The sequence below is a fragment of the Pelophylax lessonae genome (assembly GCF_965119305.1).
Source record: "Pelophylax lessonae genome assembly, chromosome: 11".
In the NCBI taxonomy this organism is placed as follows: domain Eukaryota; kingdom Metazoa; phylum Chordata; class Amphibia; order Anura; family Ranidae; genus Pelophylax; species Pelophylax lessonae.
In genome coordinates, this window is record NC_138778.1 from 14536494 (window position 1) to 14549326 (window position 12833).

General features: G+C 48.6%; 1 protein-coding gene across 1 annotated transcript in view; it reads right to left on the reverse strand.

Moving 5' to 3' along the window:
• The window catches only part of DNAH9 (dynein axonemal heavy chain 9), a 346411-nt gene that overhangs the window by 293535 nt on the left and 40043 nt on the right, over positions 1-12833 (reverse strand). Inside the window, exons 7-8 of the mRNA XM_082272319.1 lie at positions 8404-8571; positions 1328-1444 (exon numbers count right to left, since the gene is read on the reverse strand). Coding sequence (XP_082128445.1) covers positions 1328-1444; positions 8404-8571 — 285 coding nt within the window. The remainder of the gene's footprint in view (positions 1-1327; positions 1445-8403; positions 8572-12833) is intronic.

Here is a 12833-nt window from a genome sequence, read left to right on the forward strand (position 1 = left end):
TCTATCCTGTAGAGGTCTGTGCGTCCCTCCATGGATTTGCCTCCCCAGACCATCACTGACCCACCACCAAACCGGTCATGCTGAACGATGTTACAGGCAGCATAACGTTCTCCATGGCTTCTCCAGACCCTTTCACGTCTGTCACATGTGCTCAGGGTGAACCTGCTCCCATCTGTGAAAAGCACAGTGTGCCAATGGTGGACCTGCCAATTCTGGTGTTCAATGGCAAATGCCAATCAAGCTCCACGGTGTCGGGTAGTGAGCACAGGGCCCACTAGAGGACTTTGGGCCCTCAGGCCACCCTCATGAAGTCTGTTTCTGATTGTTTGGTCAGAGACATTCACACCAGTGGCCTGCTGGAGGTAATTTTGTAGGGCTCTGGCAGTGCTCATCCTGTTCCTCCTTGCACAAAGGAGGGTTACCGGTCCTGCTGATGGGTTAAGGACCTTCTACGGCCCTGTCCAGCTCTCCTAGGGTAACTGCCTGTCTCCTGGAATCTCCTCCATGCTCTTGAGACCTTCTGGCAATGACACGTATTGATGTGCCATCCTGGAGGAGTTGGACTGCCTGTGCAACCTCTATAGGGTTCAGTTATTGCTTCATGCTACCAGTAGTGACACTGACCTTAGCCAAATGCAAAACTAGTGAAAAATCATCAGAAAAGATGAGTAGGGATAAAAAATGTCAATGGCCTCCACCTGTAAAACCATTCCTGTTTTAGAGGTTGTCTCATTGTTGCCCATCTAGTGCACCTGTTAACTTTATTAACACCAAAGCAGCTGAAACTGATTAATAACCCCCTCTGCTACTTAACTGACCAGATCAATATCACAAAAGTTGAATTGACTTGATGCTATACTCTGATTAAAAAGTGTTCAGTTTTTTGCGCAGTGTAAACAAGCCTGCTGCATTGCGGTTTTCCTTGGAAAGTGCAGACTAACTTCCACCCTCCAAGGCATTTTGATATTTGTATAGGTCCTCCAAAATCCAGCCCACTGCTTGCACCAAGACTGAGGGCTCTTCAGAGGAGTACTGAGGCAGGGTGCTGTTGAAGTTTTTTGCTCACCCCTTTACCAGCATCTGCCTATAGTGCATAGAGAAGCACTGAGGCAAAGTGATCTAAAATAATGTATGAAAACAACATTTTTTAAAATATTATTAGCATTTCGATGATGGGGGAAGGTGAAAGATAAGTGGAATAAACTTCAGCTTTAAGTTAGATAACTTGTGTAGAATTGGAGCCTATGAAGAGAAGCATTACTCTAGCTTTAGACATCTGCTACATAATTACACTGTATACGTTTTTCCTCGAGGAAATGCTACATACCCTGAAGGCGTGCTCCAGGCCCGAGGTGTCACCGAATGCCAGGCAGAACACGGTGCCCAGACGTCTGTCCATGTCTTGCACGCTCAGCTGAAAATCCGAGACGTCCTTTTCAAACTCCTAACGAGGAGAAAAAACACAGAGTCAGAGAGAGCAAAACACACAACCGAACCCATCATCCACCCAATCGTAAACTTAAAATGACACCATAGACATTAAGGTGCAATCTGTACATTCTGAATGTTTTGCAGGTCTTTGAATTGCGTAGGTGAAAACATGTAGAAGATCACCGTGTCCATGAGCAGATAAAGTCCCCATTGAAAAGCTTTTCCATCACGTAATAATGATATCTGAATGGGTAGTGATTGCATGGGGAAGTCAGGTGTACCCCACACGTGCCAATTTAATGCAGACAAGGGGCCTGCGTATCAGAAACAATAGTGAGCTGCATACCAGTTGCAAGTCCAATCACCATGTGTAGGAAAAATGGCTTCAGCTTGTCTCCTCCCAAGCCACAGCCCCACTGATGCATTTCACCCTTCCACCAGCTTAGCCATAGAGGACCTCAATGACTAAGCCCATGAGAAGGTGAAACACGTGAGTGGCTTTTGGGGGAGGCAAGCTTAAGTGATTTGTCTACATTTGGCAAAACTTTTCCACTGCAAGTACCGGCTCAGCTCTACTCGGCCCTGCTTGGCCAGGTTTACTTTTCCACTGCTGGTACCGCATGGTACGTTGTTGGAACGGTTCGGTACGGTATGGTTTGCTTTTCCACAAAAGTAGTACCAAAGTTAAGTGGGTTGGATAACAACAGGGTGGGTGGGATTCTCTGACCAATCAGTGGCTAGTAGTGACTGCATGCAAAGGATTGTGGGATATGGTACCGGTTATGGTACCTCTTGGAACCACAATCGAGTAGGTACTGTTTTTGAGAGCCATACCGTTCGGTTCCATGCAGTGGAAAAGCGCCGCCGTACCGTACCGAACCGAACCGTTCCTATACCATACCATGCGGTACCAGCAGTGGAAAAGCACAAAAGCGAGCCGAACCGTTTGGTTCCATGCAGTGGAAAAGCGCCATAATTTTCAGCAGGCTGGACAAGCCATGTTCGATGCCAGCACCCAGCAGCATTGAAGCCTAAATTTTGGCAATTGAAAGCATGCAAGAAACTTTTGCATAATCTGTGTCTTTTTGTCAAAGTTGGTCTTCACTAGCTTTACCTACATATACACAAGCTTTATAATATCATTTTTGTTGTGTATACAATGTTTTGCCTGATACATCTTAGTAGTGCTGCACACAGCCAATAGCCCTGAACCGATGGTGAGGGGTTAATGTTAGTCTGGGATGTAAATAGGCTCTGCCCACTCCCCGCCCATCTCATCCATGGCCTTTAAATATCACTGTTGCTGTCAATTCCGTGACATGAGAAAGCCCTTTGGTACGAAACGCGCCGTCACGCCAACGCTATCCCCTTGCGTTCCAGGCTGGTTGGATCGGCTTCCTGTTTCGGTTATGACACTTCCGTTCCTGAGTTCCTGAGTCGCGATGATGTCACATAGGAGCACCCGGCAGGTTCCAGCTTGGCTCCCGAAAGCCTGTGGCTCAAAACAGCGGTTGGTTACCACACTCCAAGGGCCCTTTCCATTCTATCCACCGGACTCAGCAGACATTTGGCCCAGCTCCATCTGTCCATGCCGGCTTGGTACCATTATTTTAACCTTTTTATCAAAAACTTCTTGTTCAATAAAAAGTCTCAGACTCATCACTGGCTTTCTACAATTGTGTTGGTTTTTATGGTATCACCTATATCCGGATAACGCTGTCTACATTGGTTGCTTGTTGGATATTCATTTTATGTACTAACTTTGACGGCTGCACCGGGTTGGTTTGGCACAGTGTACAGTGTTGCTTTCCACATAGTTTAGCACTGGGGACATTCTGCGGTTAACGATTATACCTGAGCACACCAAAGCAGGACTCTGGGCCCCAATATTTACCACCACACTGGTCTGTGGGAGGGGCTCAGGGGCCTTCAGCTTCTACTACCGCCTTTAGTTAGGAGTAGGACCCTTCCTCTAGATTTAGGGTTCAGGTACAGAAATACTTGGTTCTCCCATTGTTTTGTTCTATTGTACAAATCTGTTCTACCTTGTAACCGTTCATTCCAGTTGCTTTTTATTTTTGGTATTGTTTCCTTGTTGGGCGTGTAGCCCAAAAAAATCCCCCTTCTTCAGCCTTTGAGTGCCAGAGAAGGTGGCATTCCCGAAAGGGTCGTTGTCATCCAGAATCAGGGATTTCACCTCAGCAACTCCTTCAAAGCTAAGCACTACACTCCTTTTGACTAAGGGCTTTATTTCCATTGAAGAATACCCTTGGGTCCAACCGGGGCTGCTGTTAGAAATCATGGGGACCCATACAGCGTTCCTGATGGGACCCTCCGTGCTCTGCCTACACGCCAACCCAGGGGTTCAGCAAAACAGTAATCTTCAGGGCTTAACAACTTGGCACCCCCTTTACTGTGACACTCTGGGTAAGCTGACTTCTGGATACCCTTGACCCCTCTGGAGTGGTCCCCTCTCTCTTAGGCAGACCCCTGGGAAGATGCTTGAGTACTCACGATAATGGTTTTCCAGAAGTATTCTGCCCAGCAGCTCCACTTGGTCAGCACACTGGATCCTTCTGCAACACAGCTCAACCCCTGGTCCCTAGGCCGACTGCCTGGACCACCTTCCTCAGCAACAGGAGGAGAGACAGCCGTCACCCTCCTCCTGGGACCTGGCTTCCCGCCCAAAGACACCCTGTCACATGCCCCCTCTGGATTTATTTCCAATCCCAGGATGCATTGCAGCAATGTCCACCCACTGGGACAGTCATAAACCCTGGTGTGCTATTGGCTAGGTTTCCTCCACTGTCCAACAAGGTCCCTCTTTGGATACAGTGGGGAGACTCCCCAGACTCAACAGGTCAAACCTGGAAGCACATGACAGGCTACTAACAGATCAGACCCTCCTGATAAGCAGAACAGGGTCACATATATGCTTTGCCTAGCACCTACCTAGGAGGGTGCTACAGTACAAAACAGTTTTACCCTGTAACTATTCATTCCAGTTGCTTTTTTTTTTATTCTTGAATTATTGGATGTGTAGCCCAAATAAATCCCCCTTCTTCATCCTTTCTGTGTCAGAGAGTGTGGCATTGCCAGAAGGTTTGTGGTTATTCAGAATCGAGGGGCCCCATAGATCAGCAAATCCTTCCATGGTAAGCACTGCACTCCATTAGACTGAAGGCTTTATTTCCATTCAAGAATAGCATATTTGATGCCTAGAATAGTATACAGAAAAATGGTACCAGCTTCCAGAGAAATGTCAATGTGGAATTGGGGTAAAGGGGTAAGTGGGACCTCAAGCTCCCCAAATGTAGAGGTTCTCACTGGGAAAGGGGAATGGGAGTTGGAAAAATTAACTGGATTTTTGGGTACCGATACCTTAACAGATAATAAAAAGTTTATATTAACTGTTAAGGTATCGGTAACCAAAAATTCAGTTAATTTTTCCTACTCCCATTCCCCTTTCCCAGTGAGAACCTCTACATTTGGGGAGCTTGAGGTCCCACTTACCCCTTTACCCCAATTCCACATTCAAGAATAGCCTTGAGTCCAGTGCCCCCCATTGAGGACCTTTTCGGCCAGGCATAAAAAGATGACTGGGGTTTTGGCCTTCCTGTACTCTACAAAAAACAATTTTGGTTGGATTTACAATGGAACCAATTATAAATAAACTGCTGCAATCTGACCATTTCATGGGTCCAATCCTCCCTCCCGATGCGTGTGAAGGATGAGTAGAATGCGTGACCAGCGCCAGTTTTATTGCAGAGAGCCAATGTTGAACATCTACTGTAAATAAATACAACCTGGCAGATCTATTATTCCCAGCGAGAATGTCTGCCGTTGGCTACATACGCAACAGTCATCACCTGATCCCGCGCAAATCATCCCCACTGACCATCTAGAGCAGTGATGGTAGACCTTTTTGAGCCCGAGTGCCCAATCTGCGACACAAAACCAACTTATTTTTTTCAAAGTGCCAACTCTGCAATAACAGCCACAGATAATGGCCGCAAGGGCCTCTCACCAATCCCAGCGACACAGCAACACTTCCTCTGAACAGATGTCCACTCACTCCTCGGTTGCCCGTGGCAAGGCCCGCAACTGGCACTGCAGGGGGGGGGGGGGTATCCTCGCAGCCTCTGTCCCCTGGTTCACAGTCTCTCTCTCTCTCACAATCTCTTTCACAATCTCAATCTCTCTCTCTCCCCCCATAGTCTTCCAGGACTAAATGTCCCATGGTGCGCTTGTCAACCTCCTCATTGGTGCTTGGCTGCAGCCAGTGGGGAGGCAGGAGGAATCAGAGCGGGCGGTGATCTCTGCAACGGCGAGCGGGGAAATACACTGACAGTCCACGCTGGCATCCCCCCTTGTCACATGACTGCTGGGGGCAACATCCCCCAGGTCAGTGATGGCGAACCTATGGCACGCGTGCCACAGCTGGCACAAAGGGCCCTCTCTGTGGGCACAGCAGCTATACTGGGAAGCTGCCACCGCTGATGCCCTGGCTCCCTAATCCTCCCTCCCCCCACATGGCAGCAGCTTCCCAGTATAGCTGCTGTGCCCACAGAGAGGGCCCTGCGTGCCAGCTGTGGCACGCGTGCCATAGGTTCGCCATCACTGATCTAGAGCCTCTGGATGGTTTTATATGACATCTCACTTGAGAAAACTATTTACGAAGTCTGATATTTTACATTAGGGTGAACATTACGGCCCTAAAATTGGCTAGCATGGAAAGTTTGGCCTTCATCTTTCGAGGTGATGGTCCTTCTCGCGAACAGGTCGTCGCACACTCTGATGTGCAGCCTCTGGCAGAACATGAAACAAATCTCATCCTTTAAGGGTTTGGATATCAGTCTAATAAAAACTTTGATTAGCTCGCTAATTAGGCCTACGCAGCAGACGGCTGGAGGAATAATAATCAGCCAGTGCTGTCAAGTTCGAGGAGATTGATCTTGCTCCGCAGCAGAGGGTCATCCATTGCGCACACCGCTCAAAGGATGGGCCCCCTGCTCCGAAACCCCCCAATTCTGGGAAGAGAAATGATTGGAAAGTTGTCTGCTCAGCAACAAGGATGTAAGACGGAGTTAGATTACCACTGGAGGAACCCAACAACTCTCACATCTGACTCCTCGTCTTCATTTGACATGCTACATGTGAAACAAAGTTGCATTGCTGATGCCAGACAAGCTGGAGAATTCTATAGCCTTCAGTTCAGGCCCTGATTAGTCAGAAGAGACGCACATTGCTGAATGCCAGGCAGATATAATCCTATTATGTATTTACTAAGGCAGTGTTTCTCAACTATGGTGCCACCTGGGTTCCCCCTGGGTGCTGAAAGCACAGGATCCATTTTGTCCTGAATCGGCCTGTTGGCAGGGTGCAGGTGGGCCAACCAATCACACTCTAGGGCCAAGACACACGGTGTCATTCATTACTATGGAGACAGCAGCTATCTTGCCCACACCATGCCCATGTGTGACTCTGGTCTGTGATGGGGTCTGTGTGTTTTGTTGGCCTTGTGATTGTGGGCTGTGGGATTGGGGGGGGGGTCTATGGTGATGGGGGGGCTCTAATGTTGATGGAGTGGCCTCTAATGTGATGGGAAAGCTTGAAATGTAATGGGGGGGAGGGGGGACTGATGTATAGGGGACCTCTAATGTATAGGGGTTATTGATGCGATAGGGGGCTCTGATGTGAACGGGAGTACTCTGACATGAAGGGGGACCTCTGATGTTTTTAGGGGGTTCTAATGTGATAGGGAGCCTCTGATATTGAGGGAGGACCTCAGATGCGATAGGGGGACCTCTGATGTAATGGGGGGGCTCTGATGTGATGGGAGGACCTCAGATATGATAGCGGGAGCTCTGATGTGATGGGGGGTCTCTGATATAATTGAGGGACCTCTGATGTAATAGGGGGGCACTGATGGATTGGGAGGACCTCAGATATGATAGGGGAACCTCTGATGTGATGGGGAGACCTCTGATGTGATGGGGGAACCTCTGATGTGATGGGGAGACCTCTGATGTGATAGGGAGACCTCTGATGTGATAGGGAGACCTCTGATGTGATAGGGAGACCTCTGATGTGATGGGGAGACCTCTGATGTGATAGGGAGACCTCTGATGTGATGGGGAGACTTCTAATGTGATGAGGAGACCTCTAATGTGATGGGGGGGGGGCACTGACGTGAGAGGGGGACCTCTGATGTGATAGGGGGACATCTAATGTGATGGGAGGACGTCAGATTTGATGGGGGAACCTCTGATGTGATGGGGGAACCTCTGATGTGATGGGGAGACCTCTGATGTGATGGGGAGACCTCTGATGTGATGGGGAGACCTCTGATGTGATAGGGAGACCTCTAATGTGATGGGGAGACCTCTAATGTGATGGGGAGACCTCTAATGTGATGGGGGGGCACTGACGTGATAGGGGGACCTCTGATGTGATAGGGGGACCTCTACTGCGATAGGAGGACATCTAATGTGATGGGAGGACCTCAGATTTGATGGGGGGACCTCTGATGTGATGGGGGGCGCTGATGTAATAGGGGTATCTCTGATGTGAAGGGCAGACCTCTGATATGAACTATTTCTAGATTGTAAGCTCTAACGAGCAGGGCCCTCTAGTTCCTCCAGTTTTGAACTGTATTGTAACTGTATTGTCTTCCTTCACATTGTAAAGCGCTGCGCAAACTGTTGGCACTATATAAATCCTGTATAATAATAATAATAATGAACGAAGGCTTCTGACGTGAAGTTAATTTCATCAAGGGTGGTAGCTTTGGCTGGAAATACACTTTGATGTCACTGATCTTTCCCTTGGCCTTGGAGGAAAGGGAAGGATGCAGAGTGGATATAGAGAGATTCTGATTTGGACAGACATCCCACCATTCACCAATCTATGTGACCCATCCTAAGGGTTGTGCATGGATGTTTTGGGCAGATGTGTAATTCAGATCCCCACCTTGTTCTCGTTGTCCAGGCAGTCGTAGCTTCGCTCTGAGAAGACTTTGTACGTTTCCTGAAACTCCAGGTACATATCCGCCACTGTCTGACTTAATACTTTTCCTTTAACCCCTCCAAACTCGATTTTCTCCAGTTTCATCATGTCCAGTGCTGTGATTAACAAATCCTGTAGAGACAAAACACCAGACTTGTATAAAGTACTCGAAATTTCTACTTGAGTAAAAGTACAAGTGCTCGATCAAAAAATTACTTGAGTAGAAGTGGAAGTGCTTGCAGAAAAAGTTACTTAAGTAGAAGTACTAAAGTATTCAACATTTTTTTTACTTAAGTATTGCAAGTAGTTTTTTCAAAAAATTTGCTACTTAAGTACTAAAAGTAAAAAGTACCAGTAGTTTTGAAAAAAAATTTCTACTCAAGTACTGAAAGTAGAAGTACAAGTACTGTGTTATGTAGTTATTAAAGAAAGAAGTCAAAAGTATGAACATCTTATTGTTTTTATTATTTCAAATGATTTATTCAAATGATTAACCGGTGTTTGTTAGTAGTTTCTTGATGCACTTTAAGCGCTGTAGCACCATTTATTTGTTTGTTTCATATTTTCTTTTTATTGGAAAGATTTGGTATAGCAGCTTTTATTATACACAGCCTTTATTTTCGAATGCGCTGATTTACAAATGACATTATACACATTTTTTTGAGCTTTATGCAACCTGCCATCTACTATTCTGGCAGTGGTAATTTTTTTAAAAGTAACGAGTAACTATGCAGCACAAAAAAAAAATACTTGAGTAGAAGTATCGAAATCATCGAAAAAATGTAGTGAAGTAAAAGTAGAAGTTAGAGAAAAAAATTCTACTCTAGGAAAGTACAGATACCGCATTTCGGTACTTAAGTACAGTACTTAAGTAGTTCTACTTCGTTACTATACATCTCTGCAAAACACTGATCAGTATGAGAAGACAACATGTGGAGGTGAGAGGACATCATTGTCACCTGCAGACAAGCTGAGGACACTGTGTCAAAAGAGACTATGGGCACAGTATAAATCGATCCGCATACGACTTTCTGTGAGTTGAATGCAGCAGACTGAAATGTAAATGGTTCCTATAGAGTGGTGCACTTGTCACATTAGAACAGGGACAGGCAACCCTGGAGAGGTGGAGGTCTACCTGAACAAGAATTTAGGTGAGGGGGTCAGGAGTGAATAATGCAGAGTGCGATGGTCAGCAGTAAGTAATGCAGAGTGCAGGGGGTAGGAGTAAACAATGCAGAGTGAGGGGGTCAGGAGTAAGTAATGCAGAGTGAGGGGTAAGGCATAAGTAATGCAGAGTGAGGGGTCAGGCGTAAGTAATGCAGAGTGAGGGGGTCAGGAATAAGTAACGCAGAGTGAGGGGGTCAGGAGTAAGAAACGCAGAGTGAGGGGGTCAGAAGTAATGCAGAGTGAGGGGGTCAGGAGTAAGTAATGCACAGTGCGAGGGTCAGGAGTAACACAGAGTGAGGGGGTCAGGAGTAAGTAATGCAGAGTGAGGGGGTCAAGAGTAAGTAATGCAGAGTGAGGGGGTCAAGAGTAAGTAATGCAGAGTGAGGGGGTCAGGAGTAAGAAACGCAGAGTGAGGGGGTCAGGAGTAACACAGAGTGAGGGGGTCAGGAGTAAGTAATGCAGAGTGCGGGGATCAGGAGTATGTAATGCAGAGTGAGGGGGTCACGAGTAAGTAATGCAGAGTGAGGGGGTCAGGAGTAAGTAATGCAGCAATACAGGGGTCAGGAGTAAGTAATGCAGAGTGTGGGGGTCAAGAGTAAGTAATGCAGAGTGCTGGGGTCAGGAGTAAATAACGCAGAGTGAGGGGATCAGTTGAAAGTAATGCAGAGTGCGGGGGTCAGGAATAAGTGTTGCAGAGTGCAGGGGTCAGGAGTAAATAACGCAGAGTGAGGGGGTCTGGAGTAAGTAATGCAGAGTAAGGGGGTCAGGAGTAAGAAACGCAGAGTGAGGGGGTCAGGAGTAAGTAATGCAGAATAAGGGGGTCAGGAGTAAGTAATGGAGATTGCTGGGGTCAGGAGTAAGGCAGAGTTGAGAGGTCAGTAGTAAATGAATGATCTTGAGGAGGGGATATCTAGTACAATCTCAGTATTTGCGGATGATACTAAATTAGGCATGCCAATATCTTCTATGCAGGATGTGGAAACCTTACAAGCGGACCTGAACAAAATAACGGGGTGGGCAACTACATGGCAGATGAGGTTTAATGTTGAAAAATGTAAAGTAATGCACTTGGGGGCCAGAAACCAGAAAGCAAGCTACTCACTAGGGGGGGAACCTCTGGGGGAGTCTAGGATGGAAAAGGACCTGGGGGTACTGGTAGACAACAGGCTTGGCAGTGGCATGCAATGCCAAGCAGCTGCAAGCAAAGCCAACAAAATACTGGGATGTATAAAAAATGGGATTCACTCCAGAAATAAAGAGATTATTCTCCCACTCTACAAGACTCTGGTCCGGCCACATCTGGAGTATGCTGTCCAGTTCTGGGCACCGGTCCTCAGCAGTGGCGTAGCGTGGGGGGTGCGGGGGGGGCCACTGGCACCGGGCGCAATATTTAGGGGGGCGCATCCCACGCCCGCCATCCGCAAGATCATAGTGTCCCGCATCCCTTTATTTGTGACAATGCCCTGTCCGGCGGCCCGGCCGCTCTTTCCTGCACTTGGCTCCTTTACTGTGCAGGACGAGCAGCGGTGGACACTGAAGTTGTCATGTGCGGCCAGGGGGGCGGGGCGGGGCTGAATCGTGGGTGAAGATGGCAGCCGGCGGCTCGGTGCATGTGCAGCACCGCTCTTGGAGTCTCTACCTGCTGTCCGGACTGGCTGCCTCCACGCTGGCTGCTGCTGCTGACACGCTGTGTCTCTCCTCTGCTCCAGATCGTCTCCTCAAGTCCCCAGTGTCTGGACACAGAAAGAGGTGACTTGAGTGATGTGCTGCCTGCCCGGGAGCCCAGGGAAGTGGACATAGGAGGGGGGAGATAGGTCAGTGTAGGGGGGGGGATCAGTGTAGGTGTCAGTGTATGGGGGGTCAGTGTAGGGATCAGTGTATTGGGGGTCAGTGCAGGGATCAGTGTATGGGGGGGGGTCAGTGTAGGTGTCAGTGTATGGGGGGGTCAGTGTAGGGGGTGTCAGTGTATGGAGGGGGGTCAGTGTAGGTGTCAGTGTATGGGGGGTCAGTGTAGGGGGTGTCAGTGTAGGTGTCAGTGTATGGGGGGGTCAGTGTATAGGGGGTCAGTTTAGGTGTCAGTGTATGGGGGTTCAGTGTAGGTGTCAGTGTATGGGGATGGTCAGTGTATGGGGGGGGTCAGTGTAGGTGTCAGTGTATGGGGGGTCAGTGTAGGTGTCAGTGTATGGTGATGGTCAGTGTATGGGGGGGTCAGTGTAGGTGTCAGTGTATGGGGGGGTCAGTGTAGGTGTCAGTGTATGGGGGGGTCAGTGTAGGTGTCAGTGTATGGGGGGGTCAGTGTAGGGGTCAGTGTATGGGGAAGTCAGTGTAGGTGTCAGTGTGTGGGGGGGTCAGTGTAGGTGTCAGTGTATGGGGGGGGGTCAGTGTAGGGGTCAGTGTAGGTGTCAGTGTATGGAGGTCAGTGTAGGTGTCAGTGTAGGTGTCGGTGTATGGGGGGGGTCAGTGTAGGTGTCAGTGTATGAGTGGGGGTCAGTGTAGTTGTCAGTTTAAGGGGGGTCAGTGTAGGGGGGGTCATTGTAGGGGAGTCAGTGTGTGGTGTCAGTGTAGGGGGGGCAGTGCAGTTGTCAGTGTAGTTGTCAGTTTAAGGGGGGTCAGTGTAGGGGTGTCAGTGTGTGTGTCAGTGTGTGGGGTCAGTGTAGGTCTCAGTGTATGTGGGAATGTAGGGGTGGTCAGAGTAGGGGTGGTCAGTGAAGGGGGGTCAGTATAGGGGGTCAGTGTAGGGGGGGGGGTCAGTGTAGTTGTCAGTGAAGTTGTCAGTGTAAGGGGGGTCAATGTAGGGGGGGATCAGTGCAGTTGTCAGTGTAGGTCTCAGTGTATGTGGGAATGTAGGGGTAGTCAGAGTAGGGGTGGTCAGTGAAAGGGGGTCAGTATAGGGGGTCAGTGTGGGGGGGGGTCAGTGTAGTTGTCAGTGAAGTTGTCAGTGTAAGGGGGGTCAGTGTAGTGGGGGTCAGTGACGTCGTCAGTGTAAGGGGGGTCAGTGTAGGGGGGTCAGTGTATGGGGGGACCAGTGTGGGTGTCAGTGTATGGGGGTGTCAGTGTAGGTATAAGGTAGGTCTCTGTAGTGGTCAGGTAGGTCTGTGTAGGTGTCAGTATAGTAATCAGGCAGGTCAGTGTAGGAATAAGGTAGGTCTGTGTAGTGGTCTAGTAGATTTGTGTAGGGGGCGCAAATTACTTACCTTGCCCCGGGCGCTGACAACCCAAGCTACGCC